Genomic DNA, 17,989 nt, shown 5'->3' on the forward strand with positions numbered 1-17,989 from the left:
GAAGAGCTGCACAATGTCCTTGGTATCCCTCACTATATGCATGGGCACATCCTATCACAGTTTATGGACGGGGGATGGGAGAGGGGTGACTTGACGGCTGGTCGCCGTGAGAGGGGGTGGGCTCTACCGGACCTAAGCCGCGGGGTAGACGATCTTCATGAGGTAGTGGTTGACGTAGTCGTCAAAGCGGTCAATGCAACAGCCTTGGAAGTCCTCGTAGGTGGCCATACCACCACCAAGAATGCCGACACCGAGGTTGTACTCCTCCATGTTGGCCTTGTAGATTTCGTAGGCGGTCGAGAGCGCGGCGGAGATGTTGCCCTGGTCGTCTAGGCGGAAGCGGCGGCGGTGGCTCTCGTAAAGCTGCTCGGGGCAGAAGAGCATCGGCGCGGCGATGAGAGTCTTGCGCTCGTCCTTCATCTGCTTGATCATCGTGGTCTTGATGGGCTTGAGTTCGTCGACGATGTAGTGGAACGCCTCCTCGAAGGCCTGGTGGTGCGCGGCTTCGTCGTAGCCGTTGCCGCCCTGCTGCATGCCGGTGCCCGCAGCCGCCGCGGCCGAGTGGAGGTGGTTGCCGACGTGGAGGTTGACGTTGTGCGAGCCACTGGTGACTGGGGTGCCGTTCTGGCCAGGGGTGGCGGCGTGGTTGTCCATGTCTGGACTGTCAGCGCCATTGTAGTCAACGTCCTCACCTCTTGTTGTTCTTTGCTGGTGCTTGGTGAATGGAGAAGAAAGAAGAAGAAGGGCGAGTGTGACAGTTGGTGGGTTGAGAGACAATGGGTCGAGTCAACAGATGCGTGGATGGCACAGGATGGCACGAGGCCGTCAACACACCTCCTTTCGCGTCGTCACAGCCAGTGTCAGTTGCTGTCAGACGGCACGGAAGCTTCTTGCTCATTGGAACGACGGTCTGCAGCATGCCTTTGAGAGCGTTCTGAGTAGTGGTCTACAGCGTGTGCATTGGGGGACGCCCTTCTACAAGTGGGCCACTACATGCACGGCAGAATAAGACGTTTTGGGAGCATGGGCAGACCTGCTGCATGCCGACTAAACAATGGCTACAAAAAACGGCAGCCTAAGCGCCATTGACAGAGTAGTTGCCAAAGTGCATGTTGATGTGACGCCAGACAAGGGCACCGAGCGACACGAAGAAGAGGTCATTGAACTCGTCATAGTTGAGGTCCGAGCCGTTGTAGCGGGCCGACGCGAAGCCCTTCTCGATGCCCTTCTTGACATCGCCCTTCTTGTACTCGACGAGGAGGCGGCGGTAGAGCTCGGCGCGGCTCGAGGAGGTGGGGAAGTCGGACGGACCGAAGTTGCTGAGCAGAGCGACCATGCGACGCTCGGTATACTCGAGCTCGTGCATGGCCGTCTGGATGCCGGGGTGCGCGTTGTGCTCGGTGCCGGTGGGGAGGAGGCTGTGGTGGTACCCGAAGATAACCGCGTGCTGAGTGGTGCCAGAGGTGTTGGGGACGGCCGACATGGCTGCGAGGTTAGTGGGTGGCGAGACGAGCAAGACTTGCCTGTTGTCTTGGTGAGAGTTTGGGAAGAAGGCAAAGTGCGAGTAGTTGGAATTCACTGTTGAGTGAGAGAAGCAATGACTGCCGGCTTGGTGAGTCGGACGACGGATCCAAAGCCTGGCTGGCGAAACTGGCGGTCATGGCGCCGCCGACACACAACATCGCCTCCACGCTGTCAGACGCGACCTCCAGCCAGTTTGTCAATTTTAATGGGCCCCACATGGGACATTACAAACTTCCAGCATGGGACAATGGCTGCAGACCGATTGTCTCTTGCTGGAAAATCGACTGTGTAACGGTCGAATGCCACTTACACTCGGCCCGGATATCTCCCACCCCCCTCCATCCTCCTGCATGAAGCACCTGCCTCTTCAGCCAGCTTGCATGCCCGGGTCACATGTGGAATGCAGAGCTTCTGCATCGAGAGAGAACTAGACTATAGAAGGGCTGATGCTACTGAAAAATAGAGACGATGATACTACTAAGAGATTGACGCGGTGACTAGACCGCTTGCACATGGACAGGCTACTTGTCCTTGTCCATGCGCGCCTTGACGGCGTGCACGAGAAGAATGGCAAAGTAGTGCGCGTCGATGACATCAGTGCCCGGCTGGGCAGCGCGACAGGACCTCTCGAGGTAGGCCTTGTGGCCGGCCATGATGGCCGGCATGACGCGGGCGTAGGTGTCCGAGTCGAGAGCGCCGAGGTCGTCGTGGAGGTCGTAGAACTCGAGGAGAGCGTCGTGCTTGACGAACTTGAGCTGGGCTGAGGCAACGTTGAAGCCATGGGCAAGCGAGGCGAGGTCCACACGGAAGGCTTCCATGGTGAGTGTGTGGAGAGTACCCTCGGCAGACGCTGAGTCGAAGGCGTTCATGTCGGTGTCGTTGGAGGACATGGCTGGAGGGTATCTAGTTGGGTTGGGGTGTGGGAGAAGAAGGAGAATCGGTTGGGCGTTGTGGTTGAGGGTGAGGAGGAGAGGGAGGGGAGAGCCCACAGCTACCTTTTTGCATTTGACTGGGACCTCAGCGGGTGCGAGATGATGACTAGCTGACTCGAGATACACTGCGGTAGGGGGGCGAGAAGTGGAGGGCGAGAACGACTTATTCACGTGAAGGTTGGAAAGAAATGAGGCCTATTGTTGTGGTGGAGCGATGGTGACAAGGAAGGCGAGTCAACCCGGCGTCCCCTGTTCACCTCGTCACACTGAGTGTACTTCAAACGCGCACCATCGCACTCCCCTCACCTTCAGAAACCACAAGAATGGTGGAGAAATCCATCGGCAATTTAGGAAAACGAGTTGCCGCAAACCTGAACACCACCCGCCAGGTTGTGTGATCGGCGTGCGGCAATGGCCTCCACCCTGCACGTCCACCACACCAAACACCCCCAACAATATTCCACACGCATTGCTCTCGCCCCAAGTCAGCGGAGAAAGTAGTGTTAGTCGGCTAGTAGTATGGGTAAATTGCGTATGTGCATAGAGAGCATGTATCACTGCGCTACAAAAGCGCGAAGGAACAGGGGGTAGTGCGCTCAGTAAGGCTTGTAGCGGTACGAGCGAAGTGGGCCTGGAACTGCCTTGCGCTTGGGCTTGAGTTCAGGAGTGGCAGGTGGAGTGGCATTAATGTCAAGGGGGTCGAGAATGACAAGGGGGATGGAAGTGAAGAGGGGCGAGAGGCGAGGCAACTTGCGCACGGCGGCGCTGAGACCGATGTCCCTGCAAAGGTTCTCTTCGAGCGCCTTGAACGCCATCTCGGAGTACTTGCCGACGAACTCGGTGAGCGAGAGGGTCGGGTAGTCGGTGGGAGGGGGCGCCTTGCTGAGGTAGAGGTTGTAGGCCTTCTTGAGCGCGGCCTTGACCTCGGGATCGCAGAGGGGAGTCCAGATGGAGAAACCGAGGTTCATGATCGCCTCGGCTGCCTTCTTGCGGCCGTCGCCGAGAGCGAGGGCGTGGATCTGGGAGGCGTCGAGTCCGTCGTACATGGTGGCCATAGTGTTGGTTGGGGGCTCTGAGGTCAGATGGGGGCGTCGATGGAGGGCTCACTGTTTTGTTCGGGTTGGTGGTTAGAGTGGACGAATGGCGGGAGGAGGGAGAAGGGTGTTTGGGCGAGTTGCGCCTTTTACACGCTATCAGAGGGTCGGGCGGGGTCGTGTCGTGCTCGCCGCATGCCGTCGTGACGGCTTCGTGTTTACCTCGCCGGTGGGCTTGCAGCCACGGCGTGGTACGTGAGAAACACGAGGCGGGCACCGTGGAGGCGTGAGTTGAGGAAACGGCGTGTTTTGGGGCATGTTGTGGCCTCGCGGCGGGGCGAGTGCACACGCGCAAGGATTGTCGGCGACATCCGCACCCCCTGGCAGGTTGTGCAGCGTGCTCGGTGTGCGACACGCTCCGCCAGGTGGTACGCCGACATCAGGGTTAGAATAAAGCGAATGACATGGCTGCGAGGGCCAACTACACGCCGAGACGGAGAGGAGTGTGGTTTGATGGGTCATCGGGCAGCGGGCAAGTCTTCCCCGATTCACACTGCAGGGCGCCGTATACTCACGCCGGGTACATTGTCATTCTTACATCGATGGAACTGGGGTGGTATGGTTTGGGTGACATGTGAAACATTGTCCTGTGGGGCTATAGAATGTCTATGTATTATGCGTAATGACTGCAGTGTCCTAACGGCGATAAGTCTTGAAAATGGGGCGAGCGACGGGGGCAGCCGGGAGCCGCACAAACGGTGCAGGTATCACGGGGCAGATCAGGTTGAGAGAGATACCAACCTTCATGGCTGTGACGGCAGCGTTGTGGTAGTACCGGGCGTAGAAGTCGTCGACGGTGATGTACATGTCGGGGGACCCGGTGCGCACGGGGTGGTCGTGGCCGTCCCAGAACTCAGACGCGTGCGCGCGGTAGAGACCGTAACCCTCGTCGATGGCGCCCCAGAACTCAAGCGAGGAGAGAGGGTGGTGGGGGTGTTGGAACATCATGTGGTTGAGCTCCTTGAGCGTACGGGAGAGGCCCTTCTGGATCGCGACCTCGAGGGCGGGATACTCGTGCGGCTGGCAGATGTACGGACCGGGGCGGGGGTCGGAGCGCCGGGCTGCATGTCAGCGCCTGTTCAGGCATGGGCACTCACGGAAGGGCAGGCCCGTTGGCACCTTGGGTGTCGCCTTGCGGTTGCGGATTCGGATTCGGACTCGAGGCTTGTTGGCTGGCAGCAGGGGTCGGTTGGCCACGGGTGCCTCATCTGGCTGTGGGGGGGTGCTGGCAACAGGTGGCTTCGCTCGACCCGTTTTCTTGATCCGTGCCATGTTGAATGGCGAGGTAGTGGTGATGAAGAGAAAGACAAGAGGGTGTCAGTCAGGTTTTTACACCCTCGCGCCTTGCTCTCATGTGACGTCGGTGTCCCACACCGCGGTCTCGGAGGGGTGCTCAGCAGGGCCTCCTCGCACACAAACCACCACTCCCACCCATTGCTGCCGGATGCTTGACATCACAGCATGCTTTTCCAGGTCCTATGGAACCTCACTACTGAGACTGAGCCTGAGACTGAGCCTGAGCCTGAGCCTCAACACAGTCGTAGTACATGTCCGCGAACTGCTCAAACGAAAGCCAGTCGTCGTAGGGGTCGAGCTCCATGCGGTAGACGGTGTATCCGTGGTTGACAGCGTTGTTGAGATCATCTTGCGAGAAGATAATGCCGACTGGAGTCACCTCGCCGTTGTTGTTGAGGTAGTCGTCGACTGCCAGGATGCCGGTCGAAATGTGAGTGGTCGCGGCGTAAGGCGTGGTGCGGGGCTGCGTCGTGTTCGCGGCAGCGGGTTGACCTGAGTGTCAGCTGGGGCATGGAATGGTGGAGCCTACCAGACCCGTTGTAGTTCTTATCGTTGACCATTGTCAGCTTGGGTGAATGAGAAAATGAAGAAACTGCGAGAAGAAACAGACAAAGAGCAGGGCGTAACCAGATTGGACGTGTGTGCCGACCGCCGCCACCTCCACCCACCTCCACCCCCCTTGTCGTCGTCACATGCCGTGCAAAGTGGCATTGTTCCGAGTGCGACGTCTGGCAAGAAATGCATGTAGAACGCTACATCATGCCCCATTGTAATGGGTACAACATGCGACGTCGAGTAGCTTCACCCCGTCACCACCGGCGAGGAGGCAGGGTGATGCCATTGGAATCAACCTTCTTCGTGCCAAGCATGAGCATTTGGTTGTTGATGTCACGGAACACTTGATACGTGAGTGGAACGAGGCCCTTGGGTGCCGGAAGGTCCTTCTTGGTCTTGTTCCATCGATCGACGTAGTGGTTGTGGCCGACGAGCCGGGCTCCGCGAGCGGCCATGCTGTCCTGGCGGTGGTGAATCCGATGAGGCGGCGCCGCGAGCTGTGCAATAACCGAGTCGTCGAGATCGGCAAGCATCATCATTGTCACCAACATGCCCTCACAGAGCTCGCCGATACCGTCGACCAGTTCGGGGTTGAAGAGGTCATGAACGCCAAGTTGGAAGGGCATTGGAGGCAAGGTGTCGGCCAAGCTCTTTGTCGCTGTCGTCTTCTTGTTCTGGTAGTGCCAGACAAGCTGCACCTCGCCGTAGAATTGGTCGCAGGTGAGGGCTTCTTTCGGCCTCCGCTGCTTCTGAAGAAGACCTCGGTAGGTGTGGTATGCGCTGGTGATAGCGATGACAACCTTGACAAGCTCGTCGACAGTAAGCTGGAAAGGGTCCCCGAAACCCTCGAGAGTGCCAAGGCGGGCGAGGAGCGTCCAAGCCCGCCAAATGCCCTCCGTGAGGGGGGTTTCGGCGGTCGGCTTGGGCTTGGGCTTCGGAGCCGCAGCGCTCTGTTCTCCCGGGTGGGTGGACTCGTCGTCCGAGTCGCTCACGTAGATCGTTAGGAGGTTTAGGCCTTCGGGCGTCGGGTGGGTGGAAGAAGACGCGACAGCCGATTGGGATTGGGTGGCGGCTTGGCGCGTTTTCTTGGGTGACGACATCGGCGATACCTGCGAGTCCTCGTCTCGTGTAGCTGGAAGGTCAACTCAGAAGCCCGTCAGAACTTACAGCTACTTGACCGTTTAGTACCAGCACGGATGGCTTTGGGCATTTTGGGTGACAGTGGTTGGGTGGACAAGAGAAGAGATCAGTTAGATACAAATGCGACACCACGGCTCGCCATCATCAATGTTGAGACAAAACACTCGCACTCGCACGGACCCCGCTGCGCACGCGACAAAACATCGACATGCTGCCATGGTCATCAATACAGCACATTAAGCCCGAGCAGAAGGAACCGTACCGTTTTGCTCGAACTGTCTATCCCTCAGCGGAAGAGGACGGAGAACAATGGCTACATGTCTGCTGCAGCATGTGCAGGGCGCCACTATGGTGAAACGAAGGCAAAGGTGATTACAGCAGCACGGGATCTGCAGCCAGCTGAGCCCAAGCAATCAAGAATAGGATCCACCCGGCAGTCTTGGCAAAACCGTGATCTGTAAGACCTGTGAAGACTGAACCAGGTTGCTGGCGTCGCGTTAAATCGAAGAAGTAGTAGCCATAACCAAGATAGTACGATTTGACCGCCAAACAGATGTTCGCGTCGCTCTCGGCAATGGTAATTGGTCTCTGGTGGTTGAGCAGGAGGCGACGGAGATCCCCTTTGTGGTCGATTATGCTTGTCCAGGTTGCAATGATCCCCTGTATAAGGGTTTCTCGCTGAGAATCAAGCATTGCCGGGTAGATCGGACCACCAAGCTCGGGAAATAGGTACACGGTCATACCGTCTAGATTTGCGGCCAGCGGTCCCCGAGGGTCTGCACGTCGTCGTCGAGATCTGCCCTTCACGCTGACTGGGTTGGCAGACTTCTTCTGTCCGGTACCTGGGCGGTCAGCGAGGAAGTTCTTCACTGGTGCACCTACCAGTGCGACATGCTTTGTGGCGGTTGTTCTTGGCCATTGAGTCTTGGTTCCCGCGGTGAGGAGTGGGGAGGCCAATCAGGGTGAGACGTTGGTTATGTGGAAGCGACTCTTCGGTCCCCCGCACATGAAGACTCCTCGCTTGTCAGTCCAGTTCACAGGAGCGAGTCCTCGTGAATGGAGGAGAGGTCCGTTTGAGACGCGTCTCACATGGCACGCCGTCATTGTTTCCTGGAGGATCAGCAGCCACAATGCGACCTACATAAGCGAGGTACAGTAGGTGTTGCTCTTAGTGCATCAGCGACGTCATTGTCCTCTGGAATGTCACATGCATGCACTAGACATAACAGAAGAGAGTTTTAAGCTATGTTACAGTGACAGAGTAGTGAATTCAAACGAAGCGTTGCCCTCCGTGCGACCCTCGAGGGCAGCTCACCTTGGATGCGCCTCGGTTTAGCCGCCGGCCACGTCGGCGGCCGCATCGCTGATGTAGAGGCCGAGAGCATTGGCCGAGTGCTCCCCCGAGGGATTGACCGAGTGCTCGTCCGAGTGCTCGTCCGACTGCGCGTCTGACTGCTCTATGGACTGCTTGGCGGGCTGCGCGGCCGGCTGCTGGAAGGGTAGTCAGTACGGTGGTCCGCAGACAGAGAGGCAGGTTAGACCGACACTCACGGAGCGGTACTTCATGTGCTCCATGAGAAGGTTGCAAAGGTGGTGGCGGAGGCTCACGTCGCAACGCATGCCCTGCTTCCAAGGGGGCGGCACTCCCACGACCTCGATTTCAACATCGGTCCTGCGGTACCAGGGTGCTCCCTTTGTGTTAAAGACGGCCATCTTGATCTTGAGTACCTTCTGCGGAATCTTCTTCTTCTTGTCAATTGCCATCATCTCGCGGGGGTAGAGGATGGGCCAGATGAACTCGAGCGTCGACAGGTAGTACTCGGAGAGGCGGAGGCGGCGGGAGCGAATGCCACCAGCATCCTTGAACTTGCCACGGTACTCCATGAACCCGCTCCAGAAGGCCTTGTCGATGGTCGCCATGACGTCAGCACTGATAACAGCGCCGGGGGCGGCCGCCTGACGCTCAAGCTCGAAGATGTCAATGCCCGTCTTCTTCAGGTTGCGGTGGGTGATAGCGGCAGCCGCCTGGACAGCATGCAGGTGGGAGCAGAAGGCCTCCTTGACGTTGGCGCAGATGCCAGGGTGGTTGTTGGCAAGCTGAGCAAAGGCCAGCTCCTGGGGTGTGTTGCCGTTCCACTCGTTGTCCCCGTGTGTAATGCCCGAGCTCTCGTGGTTGAAGAGGGACGCTGGGATGTCAGTTGGGGCCCGCTGGCCACAGCCAAGGACTCACCGTTCGCAGCATCCTCCTTGATCATGTTCTTACGGGCCGTGTTGGCAGCCTTCTTGGCCAAGCGAGAAGCAACGAGAGATTCGTGCCCGGCAGCAATGATCTTGGCCTGAATGGTGGCACGGGTGACAGAGTCAACTAGACGATTAGCGGGGATCCCTCGAAGGTTGCTTCACTCACTACCGTCGTTCGCGGTGCCATTGATGCTGACAACGGGGGCCTCCGGGATGATGGTCATTGTTGCTGAGGGAGAGTGCAAAGAAAGGAAGAGTGCGAAGGTGTGGTAGTAGTAACTGGCGATCGGTTGGGACGCGGGGGGGCAAAATGGAGAGGGCCGTGTCGCTCGCATTATACCCCCAACAGCTGGCCCCAGGTGCGGCCCATGGGGGAGACGTCCCCACTGGCAACGAACAGGGTGCAAGGAACGCCGACACACACAGTCGTGACATCGAACCAGGCGGCGGTGCCATCGTCTTGCGCGCTGAGAGACAGAGATCTGCAGCAAAAGGAGGGCGCAGGTGGGATGATAATGAAGGGAGGGTGGCGGCGGCGTGTAGCTGCGGACGAGGTGTCGCTTCTCGAGGGCCGAGGCAGTCGGAAACACGGCGCACACCGTCCTCATCTCATACATTTGGCTAGACTGGCACAGTGGTTGTGTGCACGATGTTGGCGGTGCCGAGTGACATGCCGTCATTGGCTTGGGTAGGAAATTCCGAGGAGGTAGAGGGTGGCTGCGGGCCGTCAACCGGCCTTACGACCGAGCGTCACACCGGCCATCCTTTGAGCCTCGAGGCGGGGCAAGGCATGGACGAAAGAAGCAGTGTTGCGAGGATGGATGGGAAGGCACAAAGTGCATTGGCCTCGCCAAATCGCTGCCGCCGACAGCGCCGGCCGTGCGCCACATTCCCGGCCACCCCGGTGCTTCCTCATTGTCTCGGCCGGGGGATATGAAACAAAGCAGCGGAGCATTTAGTTTTGCATCGTAAGCTTAGCTCACAGAGAAATTGTGCGGGGGCAAGGGGGAGGTGGAGGGCGGCAGAAACAGGACGTTGAAGCCGGCACAACGGCTCAGCCTCCCCCGCTGCACCCAGCCTCGCCCCAGGATTATTGGTGCACCAGATCCGCCCTCAAGACCGTCAACACACACGCACACCGCCTCCAATGTCGTTAGGGAACAGGGTAAAATTGTGTATGCATGGGGACAGTCATCATGGTACGTGCAAGCCGCGGCCCAAAGGAGCCTGCCGCCTCGACATGGGCGTTACGCCGCAGCACCCGCAACAATCTCGGTGTCGGCGGCGACGCGAGCGGTGCCGTTCGCCTGAGGCATCACGAGGAACTCGAGAGTCTTGAGGGCGAATTCGCCGAACTCAGCGGCATCGAGGAGGGGGTGGTACGCGGGGTATCCGGTAGCGGCGATGGCGGCGTCGGTGGTGTCGCACGCCGCGCGGCGGAAGTAGACGGTGTATCCGGCGCGAAAGGCGGCGACGACTGCATCCGTGATTTCGGTGGGGCGGTCAATGGGGAGGCCCGCCGCCGCAAACTTCTCCCACACAAAGAGCGCGCCTTTAACCATAGCGGCCATCGAGCCGATCTTGTTGTAGAGCCGTTCGGGGCAGTCCACCGACGCGCGGACGACGGCGGTCACGGTGTCGCGGTCGAGCTCCGGCGAAGGGAAGGTGTACGTGCGGCGGGTGGGCGACGCGCTCGCCGAGTTGGGAACCGAAGAGGTGACGCCGGTGGCCATCTTGATGGGTGTCTTGGGGTGTTTGTGCCTTGGTGCGCTGGCTGCGGCTGGATGTTAGCTGGTTCAATGTTAGCTGGTTCAATGGGTTGAAACCTACCAGGACGAGCTGAGCGCTTGTTCTTTGTGACGGCGGAAAGGGCAATGGAGACACAGTGAAGGGTGGGTGTAATTGTCGCCTTTTGAATGTGGGAAAGGAGGGACAAACGGCGGTATTCTTGGCCACCACAACAACCAGCCAACTCTGACTCGGCGATCGAGAGACAAGCCTGCTACTCGTCACAACTGGGGCAAAATGTGTTGCATACGGCAGCGAGGAAATGGACTGAACTACACTGCTCTACTGGTCCACTGTCTCCCCCGATGCGCGCGAGGCGATGGTCGTAGTGCGGTCGCGATTAGCCTTGGTGATATGGGCGTTCGCGGCAATGTAGGAGTTGCACCACCAGCGAAAGTCCTTGAAGCTCATCAGGGTGCACTGAGGCTTCTTGTTCATGAGCTTGTTGAGGGAGTTGCTTGCGAAGTTGGCGGCGAAGTTTGACGTCTTGTAAGACTCGTACCCCTCCTTGATGATCTCGTTCAGCTTGCTGGCCGTCTCCCAAGAGAGTCCAACGCGCTTCCCCATCCACTTCTCCTCGAGCTCGGCGTATTCGGCGTTGGTAAAAGAGTCGCCGACCATCATGTCTGCATACTGGAGACCGACGAGGAGCGCGTGGCCATAGCGGGACATGACGTGGTCTCTGAATGAGACGTCCGAGTAGCGGACAGTGGCCTCGAAGGGGCCTGCCGCCGGCGGGTGGGAAGAAAGGGCGCTGGAAGTGTTGAAGGAGTTGCTCGTCTGGTACAGTCAGCGTTTGGCCCCCACATCTGGTGCACTCACTGCGGTCGCCTGGGGCGTCGTGGTGAGCTTACCGCTCCCCCAGTGGTAGAAGGACTGTGTGGGCCCGCCTGCAACGTTAGCTTTCCCAGAGCAGATCGGACGGCTTACCGGGACGGTTGGGACCAATACTTTGGGACATGGTTGCTTGAGTGAGGTGAGCGACGTTGTAACAAGTGCATTGGGGGTACGGCAAATGGCAACAAGGGGTACGCTGCGGTGCGGCGTCGGGGCGAGCGACCTCGCCTCCTCCATGTTGTTGACACACAAGCTCAAACGACCATGGCGTGCCTCGGCGCCAGCCACGATCCCACTTGCCCCATTGCAGCCAGCGCCGCAGCAGCCAGGGTGACACGACTCTGATGCGAGTTGCCACCGTCAGTCCCCCACCGCCTCTCGCCACCCAACCGCACCGCACGCCCATGCCCGCAGCTCACAGCGCCAACAATCATAATGCATACTGGCCCCACCACGAGCCTAATTCAACTGGAAAGCAGTGCAAAGCAAAGCCTCTCGCTTAGCCGACGTAGTTCTCGTCGATCTTGAGGTAGAGCGAGAACTCGCCGCTGAAGGCGCGGCGGCGCATGGTGCCGGCGCCCGGGTTCTTGAGCTCCATCGCCGCGACGAACACCTCGTAACCCTTGGTTTCGGCCTCCTTGATCTTGAACGCCACCTCGGCCGAGAGGGTGTTGATCTGGCCGCGGCGGAACATCTTGACCTCGTCCCAGTTGCCGCGGGTGAGGGTCTGGTGGATGACCTCGTTCGCCTTCTCGCAGCCGAGGAAGATCTCGGGGGAGAAGGTGGCCTGGCGGATCTCCTTGACGGAGCGGCCGGTGACGGGGGGAGTGGTCTCGGCACCGGCGTTGAGGAGGGTGTTGTTCGAGTCGGCGCCCGCGGTGGTGGGGGCACCGAGGGTGGTGGTGACAACGATGTTCTCGGTCGCGTCTAGCTCCGTCAGAGAGGGAGAACACGAGGAGGGGTTGTACTCACCAACGGCGGGGGTCTGGTTCTGGTTGCGCTGGACCATTTTTGCCTTGTGGTGGATAGTACGAAAGAGAGTGAGTGAGGATGAAGCGCCAAGATGGTACACACGGTGCCCAGGGCTAGGGTTGGCACAGGCAGCGCCGGCCACGTCGCTGCGTGGGGCAGGCCATGGCTGGGCTGGTTGGACGAGTGTGGCACAGTGGCACACACATCGTGTATGTGACGCCTCACGGGCGGTGCATGGGTGACAAGACGTGCCACGTGGATCTCACAGTGCAGTATCATGGTCTGGATGAGGTATGCCATGCAGGCCTGTTCATCGGCTGTCTCGTAACCGGGGCAGCAACGCCCGAGAAGGCTGGGGAACGCAGTACTGGACTCAGTTGGAGGTCAGCGTGTAGGCAGCCCCGCTCATCGTCAACTACTCAATGCATAAAGCGAGAAACTACGAGTCATAGCACTAGATCAGGGCAGTAGTAAGAGGCATCTGCGGGAATCCGTGCGGGTTGAACTTGTTCGAGAGAATGTAGTGGTGGAACGCAAGGAAGCACATGGGCTTGCGGGGAGCCTGGCCCGTCGCCTGCTGGTACAGTTCGTCATGCGCCTTCATGAAGCCCTTGTAAACGTAGTGACCTTGGATCGTGGCGATTGAGACCTTGAAAAGCGTGTCGCGCGAGTAGCCTGGAAGCTCGCCGCTCATAACGGTGAAGAACTCCTGCCAGTTGTTGTGGGAGAACATGCGGAACAGCCTCCAGGTCGCGAAGAAGATGCCGAACGCCATCTCGGTGCCGCGGACAGGCGGGAAGTAGAGGCCGGTGCGGAGGAACAGGTTGCGCGGCGAGGCATCCGGGAACGCGATGTCGTGGAAAATGATGGGGGACGAGCGATGCGTTGCGTTCGAGGTGGTGCTAGTCGCGCTGTTGCCAGCCGAGGTGTTGGGAGCCGCCGAGGCGCTTGGGGTAGCAAAAGCCATTGGTGCCGTCCCAACCGCCTGGTTGGAAGGAGCGGCATAGCCAGCGGGAGGGCCATGGACGGCCTCAAACGCACAGCTAGAAGTGGTTCCACCACTGCCGCTCTGCTGAACAGTCGAGGCGACGCCCGAGTTGGCACGGACCTCATCGATAACCTGCTCCATGGCACGGAGAACCTCAGCAACCTCAGCATCAGTTGGGTGGATCTCGATATGCGTATCTGAGGTTAGCAGGAAACATGCAGGTGAGACGTACCATTGATACCCGGGCCAAGCTGGTTGGCCTGGTCCGTAGTCGTCTGGCCAGTAGTGGCAGGCGACGTGAAGTTCGCGCCGACGCGGTTCGCGTCGGGCACGGGCGCCGAGGTCTCGCTCACGAGATCCTCGTCCTTGAAGTTACCAGTTGAACTGGTGGCCGGGGCGCCGCCGGCCATGAACCGAAAAACCGCGTCGGGCGCGGCCGCGGTCTGCTGCTGGGCGCCAGGCTGCGAGGCCGTGGCACCGTCACCGACATTGGCGTCGTACACCTGCGTCGCCGAAGGGCCGTTCACGCTGCTTTGCTCGTTGAAGTTGCCAGTCCAACTGATGGCCGGGGCGTTGAGGCGGGGAATGCCAAAAATGGCGCTGGGCGCGACGGCGGTGGGCAGCTGGGCGGCAGGAGCCGAGGTCGTGGTACCCGCAGCGGCCTCAGCCGAACCCCCACCAAACCCCGCCGCCATCATGAGCGAGTCACGGTCAACTGCCGAGCCGGTGTCGTTGCCGGCGTTGTTCATGAGGCCAAGGCCAATCGACGTGGCCGAGTAGTTGGAGTGGCTCTGCTGGGGGACAGGCGGCGAGGTGTCCGCGGGCTTGGGCTGGTCGGGGTAGTCGATCGCCCAACTGAACTCGTCCTCCTCGGGCTGGCTGGCGATGGTGGGGCTCATGGTGCTACCACGCGAGTCGATGGCGGGCGTCATGAGGGGAGTCTCGGCAGGCGAGGCGATTGTCGAGCTCCCCGCCACGCTGGAGACGCTGTGGGTGGCACGCGCCACGTTGGGGACGCCAAAGTTCGTGCGGTGGGCCGAGCCCATTGGAGTCTCGGCTGGCGAGGCGACCGACGAGCTCGCCGCCACACGGGGGGTGGTGAAGGTGCCACGCGCCACGCTCGGGCCGCCAAAGTTGGGGCGGTGGGCCGAGCCCTGGGCAGGCATCGCGCGAACGATGTAGGTGGTTGGACCAAGCGCCGTCTGGTGTGTGACCCCCATGGACGGCTGAACCCAGTCCTGACTGAGAGCATTCTTGGTGACGGTCTCTGACCTTTTAGGGACGTTGAAAAGACGCGACGCACCGAGGTCGTGCTGATCCTTGGGGGTCACGACATGGTAAGGAGCGCGCGTCGCGGCCACGGGAGGGCCAAAGCCAGCGGCCATGTGAGGGGCAAAGCCAGTAGCGACGTGAGGGGCATGGCCCAACGCCATGTGAGGGCCATGGCCAACAGGAGGAACATGGCCAGCGTGAGGAGCACGGCCAATGTGGGGAGCATGGCCAATGGGAGGAGCGTAGCCAATGGGACGAGCATTGCCAACGGGGTGGAAAGCGGAGGGATCTGGCATTAGCGAGACGAACTCAGACGATGCACTTACTCATGCCACCCGGGTGATTGACAAAGTTGTTGTTGATGTTGAGCGCGCTCACGTACGCGGCCATCTCCTCCGCCTCGCCAGCTGCGAGCGGCGGTCCAGCAGCAGGAGGGGCGGAGGCCGTGCTTGGCCCATCCGAGCGAGGGCCCCAAATGAGCTCCTCCATGCCGGGGTTCTGGTCGAGGAACTCGACGACCTTCTCCTCGGGGACATTGAGCTGGCCGCCGTTGGAGGCAGCGAAGATGGCGTACGCCACATCGTCGTCGGGTGGAGGCGGGATCGCATGGCCATGCTGGCCGTACTGGCCTTCCTGGGGGTGCTGGAGCTGCTGGCCGTGCTGGCTGTGCTGGCCTTGCGGGGGATGCTGGAGGTACTCGGCGTACTGGTGGTCATAGCCATGCTGGGGGTGCTGGCCTCGCTCGCCATGCTGGCCGTACTGGGGGTGCTGCGGGTGCGGTCCTTGCTGACCGTATTGGCCGTGCTGGCCGTCCTGACCGTATTGACCGTACTGTGCGTGCTGGCCTTGCTGGAGGTACTGGAGGTGCTGACCATGCTCGGGGTGCTGGGGGTGCTGGGGTTGCCGACCGTGCAGGCCATGCTTGGGGAGCTGGACATGCTCGGCGTACTGGTGGTGCTGGCCAAGCTGGGGGTGCTGGAACTCGGCGTGCTGGTCGTACGGGAGGTACTGATCGTGCTGGGAGGGCTGCCCGTGCTGACCGTACGGGGCGTGCTGGCTGACTTGAGCATTCCCGCCATCATCGTCGACTGGAGCAGCAGCCTGCGCGGTGGAATTGATAGCAGGAGCAGCGGTGCTCGGAGTGGCCTTAGCCTTGCCCTTGCCCTTGTCCTTGGCCTTGGCCTTGTCCTTGCCCTTGCCCTTGCCCTTGCCAACCGCGGGCTGCGGCGTATTGTCGTCAACCGGCTGTTGCGTGCCGTCGTCGGCGATACCAGCGGCGAGAAGCCTTTCGGCCTTGAGCTTGCGCCAATCTTGTGTCAGCTGGGCCCATTGTACACACTCACCATTTCCGCACAGACGCTTCTTGGTGGGCTGCGCGATACCAGTGCTCCCGGCAGAGACAACGGTGTCCACAGTGGCGGCAGCGGTGCTTTCAGCGGCGGCAGCGGTGCTTTCAGCGGCGGCAGTGTTGCTCCCACTGGCGGCAGCAACCGTGTTCCCAGCCCCAGCAGCAGCCTTGGCAGAGGCAGCGGCGTCGACAATATTGCTCCAATCAGTGTTCCAAGTGACAGCAGTAGCCTGGGGAGCGGGAGCAGAGGTGCGCGCGCGAGTGTTGGGGGCTAAGCTGTTAGCGAGGCAACCGTGCAGCGCTTACGCGACTTCGAGGCCGCCGCAGTGGCGCTGTTAGTGGTTGTGCCGCCCGGCGCGTAGGCATTGTTGGGTCCGGGCTTGGCGCGCTCTGAGGTCAGCGAGGAGGTTGACGCAAAGGACTCACTGGCGGCGGTCTTGGGCTTGGGGACAGTACCCGCAACCGCGGGATCGGCGGTCGCCTCGGGGGCGGGCGAGGTGGCCTTGCGATCTGTGTGTGTTAGATGATACAGACGTCGGAAGACACTCACTGTTGCGAGTGCGCGACGTGCGCGGGAGGAGCGGTTCGATGATGCCGCTGCCGCTGGCGTCGGCGACGGAGGACTCGCCACCGCCCTCCTTGAAGTAGGGGTCATCGTCGGCCGTCGTCGGCGCCGATGCCGGCGCCGCCTCCTTGCGGGCTGCATAGTCAGCGAAGAACAATGAGTTTACCCACTCCTTGGCTTGTTCTTGGTCACCGGCGCGGCGGCCACGTTGGCGCCGCCGTCGTTGGTGGCGTCGACGTTCGAGGTCGTCGCTGGGTGGTGTGAGCAGTCCCCATGTGTGTGTGACTCACCAGCTGCCTGGTTGCCGGTGTCGACAGCGGCGCTGTCACCAGCACCACCACGAGCGGCGGGCTTCTTCTTGGTAGCTGCGTGTCAGCGTGGACGACGACGAGAGCACTCACGCTTGGCCTTGGGGGTCTGTTGCTCCATGGCAGCTTTGTGCTGACCGAGAGCAGGGAAGTCCTTGTCAATATCCATGATGGATGGTGAGAAGTGTCAAGAGAGTTAGGTGCAGAGTCACACACGCAACATGCGCCGCCGACTCGCACCGGCACGAGCAGAGTCGCCCAACTCATGGCCGTGTGGGTGTGGGTGTGGCGGTTGTGGCATTGTGTGTGGGCTCGTGCGGGTGACGTCAATTTGTTGTCCGCTGGCAGCAGGCGGTGCGGTGCCATTGAGCGAGGAGCGAGAGTGAGGGGCTCCTTGCTCGAGATGACGCCGGGAAACTCCTGCCTGGAGGATTGTCTAAACGGGGACATTTTGTTGTTGATGGCACGGCTTGAGCGGGAGTTGCCGACGACTTGGCACCTTCTCTCGTTATCTGTCTGTTTAATAGTGGCCAACTGGCGAGTTAGTGACAAATTCATCATGACTTGAACGATCAAAACGTAGACAGTATCACAGAGGGAGCTCTTGCACCACGACGGTCCCTTCCCTCGGTTGTCGCTTCGAGCCCATCCACCAGTCGGACGCGGTGTCCTCGGCGTGCGACAAGACACTACGCAAATGTAGCTCTACAGTCAGCCATACATGTAGTTGGCCTACGGTGAGCCAGGTTGCCGTTCGCCCCGAATGCCCTCCCCGGTAGCTCTTGAGTCTCCATAAGTGAGCGGCAGTCCAGCAGAAGCTCAAGCCTGGCAGGGCTGGGCAGGGCGATGGCCTCGAGGTGGACACCAGGGTGAATCGACAACCTGAGTCGCCTCCGGCAGCTTGGGGGACTAGAGCCCCGTTGACTACACGCTGACCTTACACGCTCTACCTGTGTCAGTACCTTATCGACGGGGAGGACGAGGCTGAGCGGAGCGGAGCACATGGCGACACTTATAACCAGCACGCGACATGGGAGGGTGCGACAGGCTCTCCTTGGCTTGGCGCGACAACTAATGCTTGGCCTCACGTGAACGCCACGTGGTTGATCTTCATCCGTCTGACAAGGTC

At 60.3% G+C, this 17,989-nt stretch overlaps 11 protein-coding genes across 11 annotated transcripts; all 11 read right to left on the reverse strand.

Annotated features, from left to right (window-relative positions):
• Positions 1-132: 132 nt before the first annotated feature.
• LOC62_02G003363 (uncharacterized protein) lies at positions 133-919 on the reverse strand (the record flags this gene model as incomplete). Its single annotated transcript, XM_062769896.1, has 2 exons — positions 133-656; positions 835-919. The coding sequence occupies 2 exons, from the start codon at positions 917-919 to the stop codon at positions 133-135; spliced, it is 609 nt and encodes a 202-aa protein (XP_062625880.1).
• A 156-nt stretch (positions 920-1,075) lies between these two features.
• Positions 1,076-1,483, reverse strand: LOC62_02G003364 (uncharacterized protein; the record flags this gene model as incomplete). The annotated part of the gene is made up of 1 exon (XM_062769897.1): positions 1,076-1,483. The coding sequence occupies one exon, from the start codon at positions 1,481-1,483 to the stop codon at positions 1,076-1,078; it is 408 nt and encodes a 135-aa protein (XP_062625881.1).
• Positions 1,484-2,045: 562 nt separating this feature from the next.
• On the reverse strand, positions 2,046-2,414 carry LOC62_02G003365 (uncharacterized protein; the record flags this gene model as incomplete). Its single annotated transcript, XM_062769898.1, has 1 exon — positions 2,046-2,414. One exon carries the CDS (start codon positions 2,412-2,414, stop codon positions 2,046-2,048), a length of 369 nt encoding a protein of 122 aa, XP_062625882.1.
• A 638-nt stretch (positions 2,415-3,052) lies between these two features.
• LOC62_02G003366 (uncharacterized protein) lies at positions 3,053-3,511 on the reverse strand (the record flags this gene model as incomplete). The annotated part of the gene is made up of 1 exon (XM_062769899.1): positions 3,053-3,511. The coding sequence occupies one exon, from the start codon at positions 3,509-3,511 to the stop codon at positions 3,053-3,055; it is 459 nt and encodes a 152-aa protein (XP_062625883.1).
• A 675-nt stretch (positions 3,512-4,186) lies between these two features.
• Positions 4,187-5,406, reverse strand: LOC62_02G003367 (uncharacterized protein; the record flags this gene model as incomplete). Its single annotated transcript, XM_062769900.1, has 4 exons — positions 4,187-4,611; positions 4,648-4,775; positions 5,041-5,338; positions 5,376-5,406. The coding sequence occupies 4 exons, from the start codon at positions 5,404-5,406 to the stop codon at positions 4,187-4,189; spliced, it is 882 nt and encodes a 293-aa protein (XP_062625884.1).
• A 249-nt stretch (positions 5,407-5,655) lies between these two features.
• Positions 5,656-6,611, reverse strand: LOC62_02G003368 (uncharacterized protein; the record flags this gene model as incomplete). The annotated part of the gene is made up of 2 exons (XM_062769901.1): positions 5,656-6,533; positions 6,569-6,611. The coding sequence occupies 2 exons, from the start codon at positions 6,609-6,611 to the stop codon at positions 5,656-5,658; spliced, it is 921 nt and encodes a 306-aa protein (XP_062625885.1).
• A 1,262-nt stretch (positions 6,612-7,873) lies between these two features.
• LOC62_02G003369 (uncharacterized protein) lies at positions 7,874-9,006 on the reverse strand (the record flags this gene model as incomplete). The annotated part of the gene is made up of 4 exons (XM_062769902.1): positions 7,874-8,032; positions 8,093-8,727; positions 8,772-8,906; positions 8,949-9,006. The coding sequence occupies 4 exons, from the start codon at positions 9,004-9,006 to the stop codon at positions 7,874-7,876; spliced, it is 987 nt and encodes a 328-aa protein (XP_062625886.1).
• A 1,023-nt stretch (positions 9,007-10,029) lies between these two features.
• LOC62_02G003370 (uncharacterized protein) lies at positions 10,030-10,515 on the reverse strand (the record flags this gene model as incomplete). Its single annotated transcript, XM_062769903.1, has 1 exon — positions 10,030-10,515. One exon carries the CDS (start codon positions 10,513-10,515, stop codon positions 10,030-10,032), a length of 486 nt encoding a protein of 161 aa, XP_062625887.1.
• A 337-nt stretch (positions 10,516-10,852) lies between these two features.
• Positions 10,853-11,531, reverse strand: LOC62_02G003371 (uncharacterized protein; the record flags this gene model as incomplete). Its single annotated transcript, XM_062769904.1, has 3 exons — positions 10,853-11,350; positions 11,393-11,460; positions 11,501-11,531. 3 exons carry the CDS (start codon positions 11,529-11,531, stop codon positions 10,853-10,855), a joined length of 597 nt encoding a protein of 198 aa, XP_062625888.1.
• A 375-nt stretch (positions 11,532-11,906) lies between these two features.
• Positions 11,907-12,416, reverse strand: LOC62_02G003372 (uncharacterized protein; the record flags this gene model as incomplete). The annotated part of the gene is made up of 2 exons (XM_062769905.1): positions 11,907-12,334; positions 12,380-12,416. 2 exons carry the CDS (start codon positions 12,414-12,416, stop codon positions 11,907-11,909), a joined length of 465 nt encoding a protein of 154 aa, XP_062625889.1.
• A 417-nt stretch (positions 12,417-12,833) lies between these two features.
• On the reverse strand, positions 12,834-17,029 carry LOC62_02G003373 (uncharacterized protein; the record flags this gene model as incomplete). The annotated part of the gene is made up of 10 exons (XM_062769906.1): positions 12,834-13,564; positions 13,600-14,928; positions 14,966-15,949; positions 15,983-16,258; positions 16,294-16,377; positions 16,414-16,497; positions 16,538-16,687; positions 16,723-16,803; positions 16,843-16,917; positions 16,954-17,029. The coding sequence occupies 10 exons, from the start codon at positions 17,027-17,029 to the stop codon at positions 12,834-12,836; spliced, it is 3,870 nt and encodes a 1,289-aa protein (XP_062625890.1).
• Positions 17,030-17,989: the final 960 nt, after the last annotated feature.

The sequence above is a fragment of the Vanrija pseudolonga genome, chromosome 2 (assembly GCF_020906515.1).
Source record: "Vanrija pseudolonga chromosome 2, complete sequence".
NCBI lineage: Eukaryota > Fungi > Basidiomycota > Tremellomycetes > Trichosporonales > Trichosporonaceae > Vanrija > Vanrija pseudolonga.